The sequence below is a fragment of the Phodopus roborovskii genome, unplaced genomic scaffold (genome assembly GCF_943737965.1).
Source record: "Phodopus roborovskii unplaced genomic scaffold, PHOROB, whole genome shotgun sequence".
NCBI lineage: Eukaryota > Metazoa > Chordata > Mammalia > Rodentia > Cricetidae > Phodopus > Phodopus roborovskii.
In genome coordinates, this window is record NW_026125537.1 from 1,925,845 (window position 1) to 1,945,470 (window position 19,626).

The window sequence follows — 19,626 nt, forward strand, 5'->3', positions numbered from 1 at the left end:
TTGGTTCATCAACTAGCACAGAGTTAAGAGTTTAGTAAACACTGTTAGCATTCAGTTTTAGTAATATTTTGATAATGAACGGTGTCATTCCGAGAGTAATTCATTGCTTTGTTGTTGTGGAGACAAGACAATGATTCCTGAGCCACTGTCTCAGTGTAAAGAGCAGGCCATTAACAGCCTCCCTCCAGTGGGAGGAGCCTGGGTGCAGGGAAACGCACAGAGCGGGGCTCCCAGGATCACGTGGTTCGCGACCCCGCCCCTATCCGGCGGCTCCGGGGCGGCTGCTGCAGCGCTTTGCGCGCGTGCGCGTGAGCCCTTGCGCGCTCTGCGGCGCGGCCCGCGTTGGAGGCGGCTGGCCCGAGCCCATAGGGCCTGGCGGATGGCTCTGCGGGGCCCGGCGGTCTTCGCACCCGGTTCCCGAGGGTCTCTGGACGAGGCCGGGACCGAGGGTCGCGAGGCGGCGGCCCTTGCGGCGGCGGGAGTCGCGCTGGAGGACGACGAGGAGGAGGATGGCCGCCGGGGCCTGCTGCGCTGGGACGGCTTCTCGGCCTGGCTACACTGCGTGTGCGTGGTGGGCTTCGACCTGGAGCTGGGCCAGGCGGTGGAGGTGAGGCCGGGCCGCACCCTGTCTCCACCCTTCGCCCTCGAGTCCAGCCGGGCGGCCGGGTCCTGGTAGCCGCCGCGCATCCGGGCGTGGCTCAGCTGGGCGGCGCTCCTCCGGCCCTTCCGTGGGAGGATCGTGGGCTGCGGCTAGGGGTGAAAAGTTCTTTGTAGGTCCCTCCTAAATACTTGTTGATGTTCCTCTTTTTAAAAACACAGCAGTAACTTAAGGATTTCTGGCACCAAGAAAAGGCTGCAGCAAACAGGATGTGTGCTGGGGACTCTGAAGGAACAATACCCCCGCCATATGGTTAATTATGGCGAATTATAGTAGCCAAACGTGCACGTCAAAGAGGGCGCAGACTGTATTGTCAATTGCTCCAACTCATAGTTCATTCCCCTGAGACCAAGCCAAAATGAATATGGCAGCATGCATTTTCTCCTTTTCCTCTCTTTGTTCCCCTTTCTGTTTTGGTGTGTCGCTGGGTCCTCATTTCCTCCAATTCCCTCTCTCCCATTACAAAGGGAGTCCTGGGACTTCTGAACACTAGGCAAGCTCTCTACCCAAGAACTGTTCCCCATTCCCCTGTTATTTCTTAATACTGATTCCATAAGAGTTGGCTTGAAACCTAATGTCATAGGGAAAATCGTTGGGTTGTAAATCTGTCAGTTTCCCACTTTTATAACACCTTACCCAGGGGCCTTCAAATCTCACTCATTTTTGGCATTGTTTAACTTTTTTTTTTTTTTTTTTTTTTATAGCGTTAAGAGATTTGTCTTATTCAACAGAAACGTTAATAGAAAGAAGTACGTTTTAAAGTTTTTGGTATTTTGTTGTTACTCTTGGAGTCCATGAGAAACTCTAATAATCTCATTCTAACTTTGGTGGCCTAAATTGTCCAGGAAGGTTGTTCCAAGTGAGGAATTACTGCTTTTGCATTTCTCCCATCTTTCTGTGTTTTATGTCATTACACAGTTCAGTAAATACTGAGTTTTCACTAAGATCTAGGCATTGTGCAAGGTAGTAGATATACAAATAAAAGGATGTTATAACTGGCACTTGTAGATTGAAACAATAAGATGGAGATTCAAGAATTAATCTCAGTAGTCCATAGGCTCTTACTGCCCGACACAGGTAATCAGTAAATATTTGTTGATAATAGATTGAGTTAGTAATAGAGAAATTCTTATTTCATTTGAGGCAGGAATAGACTGAAGACATTTACTTTTTAAGGTTTGTTCATGTAGTCCAGACTGGCCTTGAACTTACAGCAGCTCTCCTGGTTCAGTCTGTACCCTCACCCCTCACCTTACTACCTACCCCTCCAGCTCCCAGTGCTGAGATTAGCAGTTATGTAATTTTGTTTTTCTTGCCTAAAAAAAAAAAAAATTACATGCATGTATGTATGTATTTATTTATTTTTGTGTGTGTTCATGGCAAAAATGCATGCACACTCGTGCACAGTTAGAACACAGGCAAGGACAACAGTTGACTCTCTCCTTTAACCATGTGGGTCCTCGGGGTCAAACTAGGGTCTTCAGGCTTGGCAGCAGCCAGCAGATTCCTTCTGCCTAAACAGCTGAGTCATCTCACTTGTCTTTGGCTTTTGTTCTTAGACAGGATCTCCCTATGTAGACCATGCTGCCTTCAGACTCAGAGATTTGTATCCTGCTGCCTCCTGAGTATACCACCATTCTCAACCTTTTATCTTATTTTTTTTTAACTAAAGGAGAAGTAAACAGTATTTTTGCCTCATTTTTTAAAATGAACATAAGGCAGCAATTAATAGAAAAAAGATATATTTTGCATTTTTGAAGCTGCACTTGTGTTAGAAATGGACAGGAAGAGTAGTTAAGATGGGATTAGAGATGTAGACTTGTGTTGGAAGTAACATATTAACTGGCTCCAGCCCTGTATCTGTAAACTACAGCCCGGAAGGCTCAAAAGAATATCAATCAAACTAGAACAGTAAAATCCTGGAGCCCACCAATGTTATTGGTCTCAAAATCAGGATTGAAAGACCAGCGATTCTTCTACTATGACAAAGGCTATGTGTGTTTCCTAAAAATGCAGGATCAGCTCTTAGTAGGCATGTGACAAAGAGGATGTTAGATGCATACATAACTCCAGTCAGAATGAAATCCATATGCATAATCCATCTACACAGAATAATTGAAGCCTTGTAGGGACATCAGACTTCTTACAAAAACAACGGAACAAAATGCATCATTAGAGCCACTTTAAATTGATTCTAAGAGACTGTGTGGAGTAGGTCAGGAATCTAGTCTGTGTAGGATATGGTACTGCACATCAGTAAGCCCTCAGAGCAGGTGAGTTCCAGGCCAGTCAAGGCTAAACTGGGAGAATTTGTTCCCCCACCCCAATCTAGCAGCAACAAGAAAACAAAGCACTTTGCTGTATTTGTGGGATAACATTAGTACATACACTGTTGCTTGTGAAGTAAATTAGTGTTAGAAAAGCATTCAGTATGGCCTGGAACTCACAGAGATCCACCTGCCTTTGCCTCCCAAGTGCTGGGGTTAAAGGCATGCAGTACCACCCCTGGCTTTTTTTTTTTTTTTTGAAGGAAACTGAAATGTAACCTACTTATCTTATCCCAAATCATAATGTTTAATAAGCCAGGAATTTGATCCTTCTGACTAAAAGCTTGATTTTTCTCTAACATGCAAGTTATCCTGAGTAAAAAGTGAAGCTATTCTAGGAAACTGAAGCAATGCAGACCTGTGAAATGCCAGTGATGACTTAAAATAAGGCGGTGATAGTTTGCCTTCTTCAGTGTATCTTCCTTTACACAATACTACTAAATAAAATATGCTGAGCACTGCAAACCTGGAAATGTGAAATCTAGATGCTTTAAAGTCTTAAAACTTAAAGTAGAATGAATTGTAACTCTTAAGAGCTTTAGATTTCTCATTTAATCAGTTCATAGGAGTTCCACTAAGTACTATAGGCTCAACTTTGAGGGCAGTGTTAGAAAGTTTTGTTGATACCTGTTGTAATAGGAACATTGAGGCTGTTTGGAGAAGCCATAACAGTTGGCTTGTCTTTTTCCCAACATATGCAGAAAACTCTGTTTTAGTATGTTTTCTGTAGTGATAGCAAAATATTGGGCACTATTATATGTGAAGGAAGGAATTTTATTTAGCTCACAGCCTTAGATGTCCACTAGTGTGGTTGTAACATCAGCTAGCGAGGGCCTTATGGCTCCATGACTTTAGGGGGTGGTATTATTGTGAGAACATAAAAAAGGGGGAACCACATGGTGAGAAAAAGAGCAAGACACTATTGGAATAGGTGGTCCTGGTTCCTTCTTAAAATTTAAAACTACATTTTTAACAGCCCTCCATAGGAACTAATCTCCTTGAGACCATCATTATTCCTTTCTAGGCCACTATGTCAACATCACACTGGGGACCAAGCTTCCTGCACAGGGATTTTATATGGATATGTGTATGTGTGTATACATACATACATACAAACAAACAAACCACATGCAAACAGCAGATTCTGTCAAGTACCTTTAATTTTAATTTTTAAAAATCATTTTTGATATTTTTAATTATGTGTATGTGTGTGGGTATATGCACAGGAATGCAGGTGCCCTGGAACTAGAGTTACCTGCATTTTTGAGAAACCTGCTGGAAATCAAACCTGGGTCCCCTGGAAAGCATCAAGTTCTCTTAACCACTGAGTTTTCTCTTTATCCATGTTAGTATCTTTTTTTAAAGACATGGATTCTCATACCAAGCATAGTGGTGCATGCATGTTTTCCCAGCATTTAGATGAAGTTAGGAGGATTAGGAGTTGAAGATTACCCTTAGCTACCTACTGGGTTTGAAGTTAGTTATTAAAGTCAGCTCTATGACATCCTTTATCAGTGAGGTTGGTGTCACAAACCTGAGCTCAAGTTATCATCTTGTTTCTGTCCCCTGAATACCAGGACCATAGGCACAGGCTCCTGTGCCCTGTTCTCTGAGGTGGTTGTGGGAGTAATTATTTAACTCTTCATTATTATGTAATGAGTTGAATAAGAAGAGCATGCAGTAAGTTTTCCAGAGACAAAGTGTAAGTTTTCCAATGGAAGATGAGAATTAGTTTGAATCTTAAAACTTAGAAAATTAAAAATTTCCTCACATAATAAAAATTATGTGTATATTCATTTAAGAAAAACTGTAGAAAAGAGGAAAGGAAAAATCATTTGTTCCATGTACTGGATAAAAGTTGATAGGCAAAATCAAAATAGTTAGGCAGTTTTTAAATATGGCCAAAGGAAGTCACAGACAAATCCAAAGCATATTTCAGATTAGTGAATAGATTTAATCCTGAAATGTTATGATCTTCAGTTAAATATAAAGATGTGATACAGTGTAATTCACGTTGAAGATAAGTGAACAGCTAGCCTGGCATGGTGGTGTACACCTTAGTCCTAATCTCCCACAGAGGCAGGTAGATCTCAGTGAGTTTTAAGACCAGCCCAATCTACAGAACATGGTGAGTTTGCAGCCAGCCAGAGCTACACAGTAAGGCTCTGTCTCAAAACAAAACAAAAACATGAGTATTTTTCTTTGAAAGGTAAATGTTTAATGAGGTTATACTTGGAGGGAGGGAGAATCTTGAGGTCACTGGGAGAAAGCCTATAATTTCTACTTTATGATTTTAAGGTGAATTATTAGCTGTGCCCAGGCACAGACTGTTAGGGGTTTGTTTTAGCTCAGATATTTGCATATTGTGAGTTCTACCCATTTAAACTCACAGTTCAGTGATTTTAGTGCTTTCCTGAAGCACACAACTAGTACCACTAGTCCAAGTATAGAACATTTTCATCACTTCTAAAAGGAAACCAATACCTTTTCCCAGCCTTTGGGGACCACAAACCTATGTTTGACTGGATTTGCTTCCTGTGTACATGTCACATAAATGAAATCACACATGTGTCCTTTTCTGTCTGTTTTTGCTTAGCAAGTTTTCAGGTTTTCTACAAGGCCACACTTCCTAATAGTGCCATTCCCTTTGGTGACCATTTTCTTCCAAACCACCACAGTATATGGATGTAGCTTTGGAAACAAAGACCTACCAAAATGTTTCTACCAGCAACATAAAAGGGTTTCAATTTTTCCCTATCCCTGTCACTCTTATCATCAGTTCTTTTGAATATCCAGATGGGTAGGAGTGATCTTGTATTTTGCTTTCATTTGTATTTTTCTAAGTAATAATGTTGAATGTCTTAATGTACTTATTAGCTGTTGAATTTTTTATTATTTGTTTGTTGCTACCAAGGATTAAACTTAGAATGTTCCACATGATAGCATGAGAGGCAAGACTCTACCCTTAATTGTCTACCCTTAATTAATTGTCCAGTTCTATCTTAATTACATGTGACACCACAAGTAACTCCAGTTTGTAATTATCTCCCCTCTGAGACTAGTCTTCGGGTGGGAAGGTAGGTGTGCAGGGTCATACATAGCAGGTACATCTCCTTTTGTAAAGATAGTTCATTTGAAACCACTCTTGGCTAGGGATATAATATATATTACACACACACAAACACACACACACACATTCTGTGTAAAAACAGTAGTAAATAAAATGAGGCAGTTCATGTATATAGATATGAATATATACATACATTTTTTTTGAGAAATGTTTTTTCTGTTATCACACTTAGTCTTGTGTGTGTGTGTGTGTGTGTGTGTGTGTGTGTGTGTGTGTGTGTAATAAATAAGCATGGAAAGGATAGTCCCATATAACTGATTGTAGAGTTGTTGAAAATAAGTTGTTACAGGCCACTAAATTTGCCAGCATGATTGATTCCCACAACTCTAAATTAACTTAGTTGTAATCCGACATTGTTTTGTGAGACAGCCTCACTATGTTGTTCAAATTGGCTTGGGATCTATCTATCTATCTATCTATCTATCTATCTATATATATATATATATATATAGTCCAGAGTGACCTTAAAATCTTCCCTCCTGGGCTTTTCAAGTACTAGGATTACAGGCACATACCAAATCCCCCAGATTTACATAAACTGTGACTTTACTATATAGTAGTTATGATTTTTAGGTGTTATTTATGCTTTAAAAATTGCAAGTGAAATAATCTGAACATGAAGAAAGGGAGACTTTCGTATACATAGAAATTTAGAACTAATTTGAGAGTATATCCTCTGGTGGAGCAAAGCTGTTTTTTTGTTTGGTTTTTTAAGTATCTGCTCTGGGTTAGAGACTGTTCTAAGTGTAAAGACAGTGGTAAATAAACAAGACAGTTCTTTCATGAATTCCTGTTTAGGCAAAAATTAACCATGATGTTTTTGTTGTTAAAAATGACAAAACATTTAGCCTAAGGTGGCATAAGAAAATACAACTTTGTTTATGCTGGCCTGAACTAATAGTAGGCAAACACTACGTCTCAGGCTATATCCCCAACCCTCTTTTTACTTTTCATTTTGAGACTCAATTACCTAGACTGACTTTGAGCTCTCTCTGTATCAAAGGCTGGCCTTGAACTTAAAACCCTCCTACCTTAGCTTCTCAGGTAGTTTTTTGGTTATAGACCTGTACCACCAGACCTAGTTGAGAAAACAATGTTTTTGATGAATGCTGTTTCAAAATCCATAACTAGGTGTGACCCAAAGCACAATTCAATGTATCAGGCAAAAAGTTGTTTTGGTTTTTTTTTTTTTTTACCATTCTTCTCCTTCTCTGTAGATTGATTAAAATAATATAAAATATTAACAGCAGGTAGACAACACAGTAGAGTATCATGTTGTTAATGGGTAATATTTTTAAAAAATGTTTGTATGTACTTATTTTTTTTTTTTGAAGCTAAGTATGGGACCCAAAGCCGTCCACATGCTGGCAGTACTTTAAATACTGAACTATACCCCAGCTACAGTGGAAAAAGGTTTTGTTGGAAGCAAAGCTTATTGAAGAAATTTGAAAAAAAATCAGTTTGAGCTCTGGCACAAAATTAAGTAAGAAAAAGGGGGGGGCATGGGAGGATGGGAGGGAGAGAGAACTGGGATCGATATGTAAAATAAGAAAAAAAATATATATATATAAACCACAATAAAGAAAGGGATGAACTATAATTATAACAAAGGGGAAAAAAAAATTTCCCTGTCAGGTTTCATCCAAGTGTTATACACTAGGCAAATAATATTTTGCTTAAAAAAACTTCAGATGTGAAAAAAAAAAAAAAGGTCTTAAAATATTAGAAGAAAGTAAATACTAACAAATTGTTTCTTGAATTCCATTGGTTTCTTTAACAGACCTCTTCATCCCACTTTTTTAATTTAGCACTTGTATTCATGTTTCTTTTCTTTTCTTTTTTTTTTTTTTTTTTTTTTTTTTTTTTGAGACATTCTCAAGTATCTCAAGATGACCTTGAACTCTTGTTACCAAGGAAGATTTTGATCTTGACTTTCTGATCTGACCCTCTTCCTGTCTCTGGAGTTCTGGGATTATAGGCATGTTCCACTGTGCCAAGTTTATGTGGTTCTGGGGATTACCTCCAGGGTTGTTGTGACATATTCCTTTACACTGTGTGAAGATGTGTCATTGTGATTGGCTTAGTAAAAAGATAACTGGCCAGTAGTGAGGCAGGAGGTATAGGCGGGACTTTTGGACAAAGATCTCTGGGAAGAGGAAGTCAGAGAGGTCAGGAGACACAGAGCAAGCAAGATATACGTTATGGAGATGAAGCAAATGAGGCATTAGGCAGAAAGTAAATTAATAGAAGTGGGTTAGTTTAAATTATAGCAGCTAGTTAGAAGCAAGCATAAGCTATCGGCTGAATTTTCATAATTCATATTAAGTCTCTGTGCCATTATTTGGAAGCTGACAGTCCCCATCTAAAGGGCCAACTCCACAGGGTTCCATTCACACTAGGAAAACATTCTACCAACTGACATTACCTACCCCATTTTGACTTTTTAGTGTTAGATTTTGCTCCCGAATATACTTTAAAACAAGTATATATTAATTACTATTAAACTTTACTATGATGCTGGTAAATTGAACTCAGGGCCTCAAGCATGCTAAACAAAACAAACCAACAAAAACTAAATTATAAACTACTTCAAACTGGAAATTTGCAAACTTCTGAGTCATAATGCCTAGCATATAGGAAATATTAAATTGTGGGCCTTTATATACATTTATGAGCCTCTCAATTTCAGACAGCTTGGTGTAGAATATAGGAGATTCTGTTTCAAAACAACAACAAACTATAAAGAAGTACTGAAGTATTGAATACTTACTTTCTTGAGGAGATAAGAATTTTTTTGAGGCAGAGCTGTGCTGTAGCCCAAGCTACTCTGAAACTATGCAGCCTAGGCTAGTCTCAAACCCTGCCTCAGCCTCATTGGTGTTGAGATTATAAGCTTGTGCCACCACAGTGTGCTAGAACCTGCTTTTTTAATCACTCCTGGAAGTGGTTGATCTGCAGGATGAAATCCTTGAGTCTTCTGTTGACTGTTGCTGGTTCTGGCATCAGCTGCTCTGGCCTAGACCTTCTTCCATTACAGAGGCTGGTGGACAATTGTTTTTCCTCAGAGGATTCTATGGTCACTGCAGGCACTAAACAAGGAAAAAACTTAACAGTTATTTAAAGGAATGATGGGTGTTAGGATAGGCTTTGCGGTAGAGATTTTTTAAATTTTAGGTAATTTTTTCCTTTGCACTTTAAGTGTTGCTGTGTACTACTCATAGAATCAGTTGTAAAAGTTTTGTTTACATTTTAAATTTCAAACAGAAAAAAGAGAATGAGTTTAGATTTCACCAGTTTTAGAGATAATTTTGATGTAATTTTTAGAGCTAATACAAGTTCTACTTAGTTTTCCTACCTTCTTGTTTTGTTACTAAAAAACTGCCAGGCTCAAGGTAGCCTTTTGACCCAGCCTTCCAAAGAGCTGTGACTATAGATGATTCCATAGCATTAACCACAGCTGTGTGGTGGTAGCGCACGCCTTTAATCCAAGCACTCAGGAGGCAGAGACAGGCGGATCTCTGTAAGTTCAAGGCCAGCCTGGTCTACAAGAGCTAGTTCCAGGACAGGCTCCAAAGCCACAGAGAAACCCTGTCTCTGAAAAACCAGAAAATAGAACAAAACAAAACAAACAAAAAACCCAAAAACTTTTTGGCCTTAGCCAACTAGAATTTTAGAAGTACCCATTGTATGCTAACATAATTCACCTTTTTCTTCCAGGTAATTTATCCTCAACATTCCAAACTTACTGATAAAGAAGTAAGTAAATATTTTTCTCTGTATAGCTTACTATTATATTTTGCTTATTTTTATTGGGATATATGTCAGCATTGATAGCTCTCATTCTCTTTTTCAGAAAACCAATATTTGCTATTTGTCTTTTCCAGACTCAAATTCAGGTAACGTCATATGAGTTTCTCTTGAGTCTTGTAATAATATGGGTTATAGTCTTCATATATGACAAGTAACCAATATGACACACTCAGTTGTAGCTCAGCACATTAAAGGTTTTGAGTTTTTGTTTAATGATGCCTGGTCTTGTCATTGTTGATGTCACTTTTTTCAGCTCTTAGGTAAATGTTAAAGCACCAGATAAAATATGCAAAGAGCAATAAATTCTTCAAATAAAGAAGATAGTATATTTGATAACTGAAAGTATATAGTTTATTTTCAGTTCAGAACTAAGGAATTTGCCTGGAATTGTACAAAGCCAGTAAAAAGAAATTGTAGTGTGTATGTATGTGAAAATGGGTTTGTGCACATTAGTGCAGTGCTCTCAAAGGCCAGAAAAGGTCAGCAGATCCTCTGGAGCTGGAGTTAGAGGCAGTTAATGAGCCACTCTGGTTCTCTGGAAGAGTAGTAAGCACTCTTAAACCACTGAGCAATCTCTCTAATTCCAAATTTTCTGAACATTCATAAACCAGCAAGAATATAGTTGTGAATTATCAATTATTTGCAGTTGTTTATATGAGTTCCTGCTTCAGGTAAAGCTCTTGAAATAGGGCTTAGTTTATAGAACCATGTATACATTTGCCTATTGTCAAGCTTGCTTTCTCTGGTTCCTCTGAACTTTGCTTGTGTGGCCCTAATCTCTCAGGCTACCTCTGTATTTTACATTCAAAACAGCTTCATAAACTTAAAGTGACCAGAACACTCAGCTCCTCAGGCTGCATACAGAACTGTTTAGGCAGAGTTCCTCCAGATTCCTTTTCTTCTGTGGTTATTCCTAATGTTCTGACAATTTAAGCCAGTTAATTTGATTTGTGAGATTTAACAGATTACTATTAATTTTCTTTCTGTATAAATGTTTGCAGTTTTGTTTTGTTCTCCTATGAATGTGGCACTCTGCCTTGGTGAGAGATATAAAAGAAAACTAGTTTCTTAGTAAATTAGATACTGCTCTTGGTCAAGTCTAGTAGGTCTTTTGTCCTGACTGATTAGAATTTAAATTGGTTTTTGTCCATAATGATATTGTGACAGAGAAGTTGTCTGAATCTATCCTTATTTCATTTAAAATTTTCCTTATAAAGTATGCAGTGCTGAATGTTGTGAGTATTGGTTTGGATTTCTAGGACTAAAAGTAAGCTGAGATGTGTAGCTTGCAGGATGAATTTACTTTTTGTGATTGGAATAACTGTTGATTGTGTAATGTCCAATCAATCTAGAACTGGCTGTCATAGATCACTTCCTCCTTCTCTCTCTCTCTCTCTCTCTCTCTCTCTCTCTCTCTCTCTCTCTCTCTCTCTCTCTCGGTGGGCATGGTCAGAGGACAATTTCATAGAATTGATTCTCTCCTACCATTTAAGCCAGTTCCATAGGACAGTTTCCTGTTTCCTGGCTTGTGCAGCACGTGCCTTTACTCTCTAAGCCATTTTGCTGGCCTAGGATTCTTACCTCTTGATAGAGATGGCACTGACTTGAATCAGTATAAACAAATTTTGCTAAATAATCTTTAACTTGTACAGTTTTCCACATATGTTTACCTTCCCACAGTTTACTAGTTCTAGAAGACCAAGCTTTTTAATGTATCTGGAACTTAATCTCTGTTAAAATTGTATGTAATCTCCCAGATTTAACTCCCTTTGAGTTGAAACATATAAAACAAGTCTTTTCTGTTCTCCACCCCCCACCCCCATGCACAAGTTTTTTCAAGACAGGGTGTCTCTGTATAGCTCTGGCTATCCTGGAACTCATTTTGTAGACCACCAGGCTGGCCTCAGACACAGAGACCCACCTGCCTTGACTTCCCAAGTGCTGGGATTAAAGGCTTACCACCATGCTCAGCTACATCATTTCTATTGTTAATATTTTTTCAATTTAACACACAGATTAGCCATTGAACCCCAGAGACTAGAGGAAAAACTTCTTTTTCTCTCCAAACATCAAGGCTAAAAATCAGTTAATTTCATGGTATTTAAATTTATTTTATTTATTTGTAGTACTGGGAATTGAACCTAGGACCTTGTTCATGTTGGGCAAGAACTCTACCACTGAGCCACGTGAGCCACTTGATAGCATTATTTTGTTTTGTTTTAGTTTTTTTGGGGAGGGGCAGGGTTTTACTATTTAGCAGTGACTGTCCTGGAACACTCTTTGTAGATCAAGCTGACCTTGAACTCACAGAGATCCACCTGTCTTGGCCTCCCAAGTGTTGGGATTAAAGGCGTGTGCCACCACACCTGGCACTTGATAGCCTTTTTGATATCTTATTTAATAGTTTGTGGATCATTTTTTTTTTTGTAAGTTTAAACTCAAGTGTAAATCCATGTATATAAAAATTCTAATATTTTAGGCATATGAATGACCTGCAGAGTTTTTAAAAATGTCTTTTTAATAAGCTGCCCACCACATGAATTATAGTTTATTTTACCCAAAGCATGCTTGGAGCATATAAATGAAGTTGGCAAATAATATTAAAAACAGCATTTTGTCTGGGCGGTGGTGGTGCACACCTGTAATCCCAGCACTCGGGAGGCAGAGGCAGGTGGATCTCGGTGAGTTCGAGGCCATTCTGGTCTACTGAACGAGTTCTAGTACAGGCTCCAAAGCTACAGAGAAACCCTGTTTCGAAAAAACAAAAACAAACAACAAAAAACAACAACAAAAAAGCAGCATTTTGATAGTCTAATCAGCATGCTCTAGAGAACATCTCAGACCAGAGCCCATTGGAGGTTATCCAAACCACTGGTTTTCCTCTGTGTCCTGCAAATGGAAGTTATAATTACTGTGCCAACTTTGAGATTGATTTAAAATTTCCAAAGTAGCTTTTGTTGCTGTGGGGGGAATCTTGGCACAGTAGAGCAGACTTTAGGAGAGAGTCATAAATCAAGATTTCCTTTCCATGATGCACCCCTGCTCCACAAAAAGTACAACAGCATTTTAGACTGAATGAAAACTATACAGAAGGGAAATGCTTTTACAGTTAACAGTGAAATGTTTGCCAGTCCTACAAATCTCCCTTCATGTACACCTTAGATCTTTATACTTTTAGAAAAACAAACAAACAAACAAAACCCAAAATCAAAAACAAACAACTTGGGCTTGTTCTTGCCTTTTGAATGCATTTTATCTGAGTATGATTTTTAAAGTGTGCTTCCCCTCAGCTGCATATGCCAGACTTTCCCGCCTAGTTTACCATTATCACCATCGGAATAACAGTGTACCTCAAGCTTAAGCTTTGTTGAATACTCAAGGATATTATAATCTCCATATTTTAAATTTGTCAACAGAAAAAAACTTAGTTTCAGTTAGAGAGAATTTTAAGTAGCAATGAATTCAGGGAAGACACAGTCCTTGTGGGTAGATTTGGCTTGCAGACAGTATTTGTGTTAAGCAGCAAGGATATTGTAATCTATGGTATACTCCTTAAATTATGTTAAAGGGCCTATTTTTTTTTTTTTTTATGTTTGTATGGACCAATACTTTTGTAAAATGCAAACTAAACCAAACATTAGAAAAGGGAAATTTAAAAATGTAAGTAAAACAAAACTATGAATTTGTCACATTAGTGTCAGACTGCTAGAAAAGCCTTTAAGTGTATTCAACCTACATATTTATTTGGTCTTGTGCCAGTAGCAAGTTTATGGAATAGTGTTAGTGTAGAGGCTATACTAACACACTTACACACTTCTGCTGTTCTACACATACATATGTATACTTCTACACTTGTATACTTCTGTACTTGTACACTTCTAAATTTACACACCTCTGTACTTCTACACAGTCTTGTACACTTCTACACTTGTAAACTTACACACTTCGATACTTTATACTTCTGTATTTATAAATTTCTACACTTTTAAAAATTATTTTATGTTCATTGGTCTTTTATGTTAATAGGAAGATGCTGGATCCCCTGGAGCTGGAGATATAGATAAGCTGTGAGCTACCATGTGGGTGCTAGGAATTGAACCCAGGACCTCTGGAAGAGCAGCCAGTGTTCTTAACCGCTGAGGCACCTTTCCAGACCAGTTCACAGTTCTGTGCTTCTGTACTTAGATACCTTTGTGCTTGCACACTTGTACTCCTCTGTATTGCTTCACTTACACACTTCTATACTTGTACATTTACACATTTCTCCCTTCACACTTCACTCTTCTACACTTATACTCTTGAGAAAGCCTGACCTAAATTACTGTCTCTGAGCAGTTCCATCTCAGCCACCCTAGTGACAGCTGAATGAGTGACTACAAAGATCTGAAGGCCACAGTGTAGAGCCGTTGTCTTTTTCTTTCTTGTTTGTTGTTGCGCTGCTCTTCTGATGAGGCAGACTGGCCTGGAAACTTAGTGGTATTTGATCCATCTCCCTAGTTCTGGGGTTGTAGGCACGGACCACTGTGCCTCACAAGGAGCTAGCCTTGAAATCTCATCTTAGTCATATGCTTTCTGAGCCACACCATATCCATGTTTGTGATACTGCAGAAATAACCTTTTAAAGTTGTCTGTTGTCATCAGGAAAATTATTTTTTTTCTTAAATCTTTGAGAGACTGTTTTGTTGTAAGAAGGTTCTGTTTGCCTTTAACTTTGCCACCTCAGTGGCAAGGGTAAAAGAAACTTTAAAAATATTCTGTAGTAATCTTAAAAGGGAGGAGATCTTTGTGCCACCTCCCTGTATTCTTGTAGGAAGAACCATGACTGGATAGATGCACTGGTATTATATGAATGGACAGTTTGGCCAGAGGCCAGTAAATTGAACAACACTGATCTGAAGAGCTTTGCTTCTGAGAGAGGCTTTTATTAAATGAAGAAAAGCAGTTTCAATATCCATCCTGATGTCAGTGAAATGACATTAAAAACAAAAGCTGGGGCTGGGTGGGGGTCAGCGGTTAGGAGCACTTGCTGCTCTTGTTGAAGACCTAGATCCTATTTCAAGCACCCCTGTGGTGGTTCACAACTGTTTAGAACTTGAGTTTAAGGGAATCTGATGCCCGCTTCTAGCCTCTGTGCTACACATACATACATGCTAGCCGACACTCATACAAGTTCAATTAAAAGAAATCTTAACAACAGCTTGGGGCTAAGGAGATGACTTAGTCTGTAAAGGGTTTTCCATGTCCACACACATACGTGTGTGCATGCACGCTGTAATTTACATAACATGTAATGCACTCATAAAGTCACTTCATGACTAAGACAAAAAGCAGAGAACCTAGCAGAAAGGACCTGGATGCAAAGGTGTCCTCAAGGACCTGCCCTAGTTCCCTACTTCTTCCAGCTACACTCTGCCTTCTGAAGTTTTCAGGATGGCAAAATAGTGCCATTCACTGGGATCGAGCCTTTTGTGAGAATACTTGATATATATACACACCAGCATTTTTTAGAGAGAAAATCTGAGCCATTGGTATGATATATATGTTTGTTTAACTAAAAAAATACTAGACCAGAGCATTTCCCCCCATGCTTGGGTAGGTAAATACAACTAGATTCACATGTGTTGTACATACTTATAATCCTAGAACTCAGGAGACTGAGGCAGGAGGATTTTGAGTTTGACATCAGTCTTGGCTGCATAGTGAGTTCCAGACCAGCCTGAAAAACATAGCAAGACTTTGTTTCAAGCCACAAACTCGATTTCTTTTATTTCTTCCTCTAACAGCAAAGAAATATTAGTGCCTATAATTGCCTTTAGTGTAACTACCTAATTTGGCTCTTGAAAAGGTTGAACGAGTGTGAAGTTTATGTTTCTTATTTAGAATGCCATATAAAAAAGTTACATATGCAATAGTAAAAATATTGAGCATTATTGTATTAATTGTAATACTTGAGAAAAATAGAAGATATTACTGCAAGTATTTAAATTTTAATTTAATATAATTTAAAAAAAGATTTCTCAGTGTGTATGTGTGCACATAAACATGTTGGTGTGAATGTACATGGGTTGAGGCCAAAGGACAATTGTCAGGGGTCAGTTCTCTACTTCATCTGTGGGTTCTGAGGATTGAATGTTGTTCGGTCATCAGGCTTGAGTAGAAAGTACTTTTATCTGCCGAGTCATTACACTGGTTTAGCCATTTCACCAGCTTGCACTTGTTTTAATAAGCTAAATTTTAGATTTTAATAGTCTTTTAAAGTAATTATTGCCTGACGAGTTTAATTAAAATTTGCATTTTAACAGGCTTGCTGAAATGATTAAAGTTGAAAATTAATTGTTAATTCAGTTGATTAAGATAATAAGTTGATTGCTTGGACTTTTACTGAATCTTGTATGCTATGTATTTTTAAAAGTGCTTCCCATTGTGAAATGTAAAATACACCAATTAATTCTGCTAGCACCTCAGAAACCTCTTCAAGTCTCTTCTGACTCATCTACTCCCTCTTCCAACTGGGACCAACCACTGATTGTTAGAATAGGTCATATATCCCCAAACACCATAACTTTGTCTAGTTTTTTTGTTTCTGTATTTGGAAACTGGGGATGTAGTTTAATGGATATAGTGCTTACCTAGCATTCAAGAGTCCCTGTGTTTACTGCCCTGGGCTACATAAAATTGGCATGGTGGCATAACTAATCTCAGCACTGGAGGTAGGCACAGGAGGATCAGGACTTCAAGGCTATATAGCAACTTTGAGGCCAGCCTGAGTTACATGAGACCCTATCTCAAAAAGGATTTTTAAAGATTGTTATATACATAGATATGGTGGTACACGCCTTTAATCCCAGCACTTGGGAGATAGAGTCAGGAGGATTAATGAGTTCAAAACTAGCCTTGTCTGCATAGATTTCAGGGCATCCACATAGTGAGACTCTGTACAGAAAAACAAAAGTTGGTATAGATGTAGATTTAAACAAGAGGGGTGTTTGTGTAGAGCTTTATTTGTTAATATTTGTGAGATGTCATCACATGCAGACAAATTAAAACAATGAGTAACATTGGAAAATGAAGCAGGAAAAATTGTAGAGACCCTTAGGAATTAAGACGTGCATTTTTCCTCTAACTAGCAAGGTGTCCTTGAACAAGTCCAGAATTCATTCATTCATTCAGTGTTTATGAGACACAGTCTCATTCTATATAGCTCTGGCTGTTGTAGACCTCATTCTGTAAACCAGGTATCAGCTTTCAGATATCTTCCTGCTTCTGCCTCCCTAGAAAGTGCTAGGATTAAAGACTTGCTCCACTGCTCCTGGCTAAATCCTAGAATTTTTAAGTGTCCGGGCTACCTCGGCCAGCAAGGACCACGACTCTTCTTCAGCAGTTTATTCAGGAACCTTGTACATCAGCTTCTCCTGTTTCTCTCTCCTCCCAGCCCCAGCAAGCCCTTAAATGTGCGCTCACTGCCCAATCAGCTCATGCCACTTGGCGATCCCGGATAGGCCACAGAAGGAGGAAGTGCACCAGATCCATCAAGCACTTCCAAATAAGGCTTGTTTATAGCTAAGCTCCGACTACCTGGCATCCAGCCAAGGAGTCATCTTGGGGCTGTTGCTTCCCACATTTAAGCTGTCCTTTTTTTTTTTTTTTTTTTCCCCTCTTAAACATGAAGGATTGTGTTATTTTGTAAAGTTCTTTCACTCTAATATTGATGAAACTGAATAAATATCACCCTAAGCCATCCTAACTGGCTTTTCTTTTTGTTTTCATTAGGTTGTCTTGGAGATACCCAGTTTTGTTTTAGATTCCGACAGTCTTCTGGGAGGAGGGTGTCACTGCATTGTCTTCTCGATCAATTTGACAAAGATTTACCAGTTTACTTAAAGGTTGGAAAAGTGGTCATGAAAATATGTACATGTGAGAGGAAACATTAAAACTTGTAACTTTAGAGCTAGTATATTCAGTTACCTTTGATATCATTTCATTATTGTTTGCCCTTTGGGGGAGGCTATTTTATTTTCTGTCTGAGTTTCCCAAAGAAAGCCTAAAAGATAAGGGTTCAGTATTGAGTGAAATTGACTATGAAGTTACTGTTCTGGAGGTAATGCCATTGTGCATTGTAAAAATTGACTAGCATGGTAAGGTGCTTTGTTGTTGTGATCCGTTGAGATGTGCATGTGGAGTGGCGTTATATAGTAAATATCATCATATTTGAGGAGTCTTCCCTCTGTTAGTAAATCATATTTTATTATAACTGTAGGAGTTTATTGCAGAATTTAAGAAACAATGTAGTATTGGGGAAAATACTGAATTTGGTGGTTTTCTGATTTCAGTTTGCTAGTCTAAATGTGAATAAAGTATATAAGCTGGTGGTTCCTAGGGAAGCCCCGCCTCTAGTGCACAGGCTACAGCTTTAATCTTTGGGCACGTTGGCAGGTTCTTTATTCTCCTGATTTTTGTTTATAGGTAGGAAGGTATGAGCAGCTGTTGTGTATTGCTCACATATTGACTTGGGTTATTAAGCAAATCCAGTATCTTTACATATGTATGTATATATATATGTACATACACACATATAATTTTTGTCTCTTTCATAGAAAGATCCTGCTTATTTTTATGGATATGTGTATTTTCGACAAGTTCGAGATAAAACTCTTAAAAGAGGCTACTTTCAGAAGGTAATTTTTATATGAACTATTTTTTTTATGTTGTTATTAGAAAAGTAAGGTCTGGACTTGATAGTATCTGCCTGTAGTCTGAACACTTGGGAAGTGGAGATAGAAGAATCAGGAATTTCAAGGCCAACCTGGGCTACATGAGACCTTGTCTCAATTCCCCACTCTAATAGTTAAACTTAATAATGTCTAAAAATTTTATGTTACCTATGCTTTTTTAATTATAGGCATCTGCCCCTTATTTATTCTTTTTTTTTTTTAAGATAGAGTCTGCCTATATATGTAACCCTGGTTGTTCAGGAACTGGTTATGTAGACCTGACTGGCCTCATTGTACTCATAGAAATCCAGCTGGCTCTGCCTCCTGGGTATGCCACTGTATTTTGTAAATTTTAACTGTTGAATTTTTGCCATCCCTGTACTAGACTTCTGGTAAACTGCACAGTTCTGTTAGTACGAGGGAGAGTTCTCCTATTTTGTACATTGGAGAATAAGGGAGAAAATAAGTTGTAATATTCTTACAACCTATGAACACCTGCAGTTTTGGGGGGTTCTTCTTTCCTTTTTTTTGATGAGCCAATGAGTAAAATTAGCAGCACCTTTGCCATTAATTCCAACCTAAATATACAGTCTTTTATAAATTAAAGGAATATTGATCAGTTTTGCCTAATGTGAGCTATTAGGACATACCTTCTCCATCTGTACTCACTGTGTTCAGTGCCCATTAATTGATTTAAATAGAAAAGTAGAGAGTAATTTGGAGGCTGAAGACGAGGCTCAGCTGTTTGCTGCTATTGCAGCGGTTGCCAGTTCAGTTCTTAGCACCCAGGTTAGGACAGATGAATAGTCATAGGAATTTGCGTTAAACATCATAATTTGTACTTTCCTTAGTAGAAAGGCCTTGTGTGGCTAATTTTTGATATTGCTATGTTTTAGACAATTGCTAGGTGTCTTAATTTGTTGCTATTGCAATAACCTGGGGGAGAATGTTGCCTATGTTAACACTAGTTCCAGGTTATAGTCCTTTGTG

The 19,626-nt window shown here is 38.4% G+C and overlaps 1 protein-coding gene across 1 annotated transcript in view; it reads left to right on the forward strand.

Moving 5' to 3' along the window:
* Window positions 1–318: 318 nt before the first annotated feature.
* The window catches only part of Dennd6a (DENN domain containing 6A), a 44,815-nt gene continuing 25,507 nt past the window's right edge, over window positions 319–19,626 (forward strand). The window contains exons 1-5 of the mRNA XM_051176734.1: window positions 319–607; window positions 9,833–9,871; window positions 9,969–10,011; window positions 17,696–17,808; window positions 18,520–18,600. Of these exons, the coding sequence (XP_051032691.1) occupies window positions 380–607; window positions 9,833–9,871; window positions 9,969–10,011; window positions 17,696–17,808; window positions 18,520–18,600 (504 nt within the window). The 5' untranslated portion in view covers window positions 319–379. The remainder of the gene's footprint in view (window positions 608–9,832; window positions 9,872–9,968; window positions 10,012–17,695; window positions 17,809–18,519; window positions 18,601–19,626) is intronic.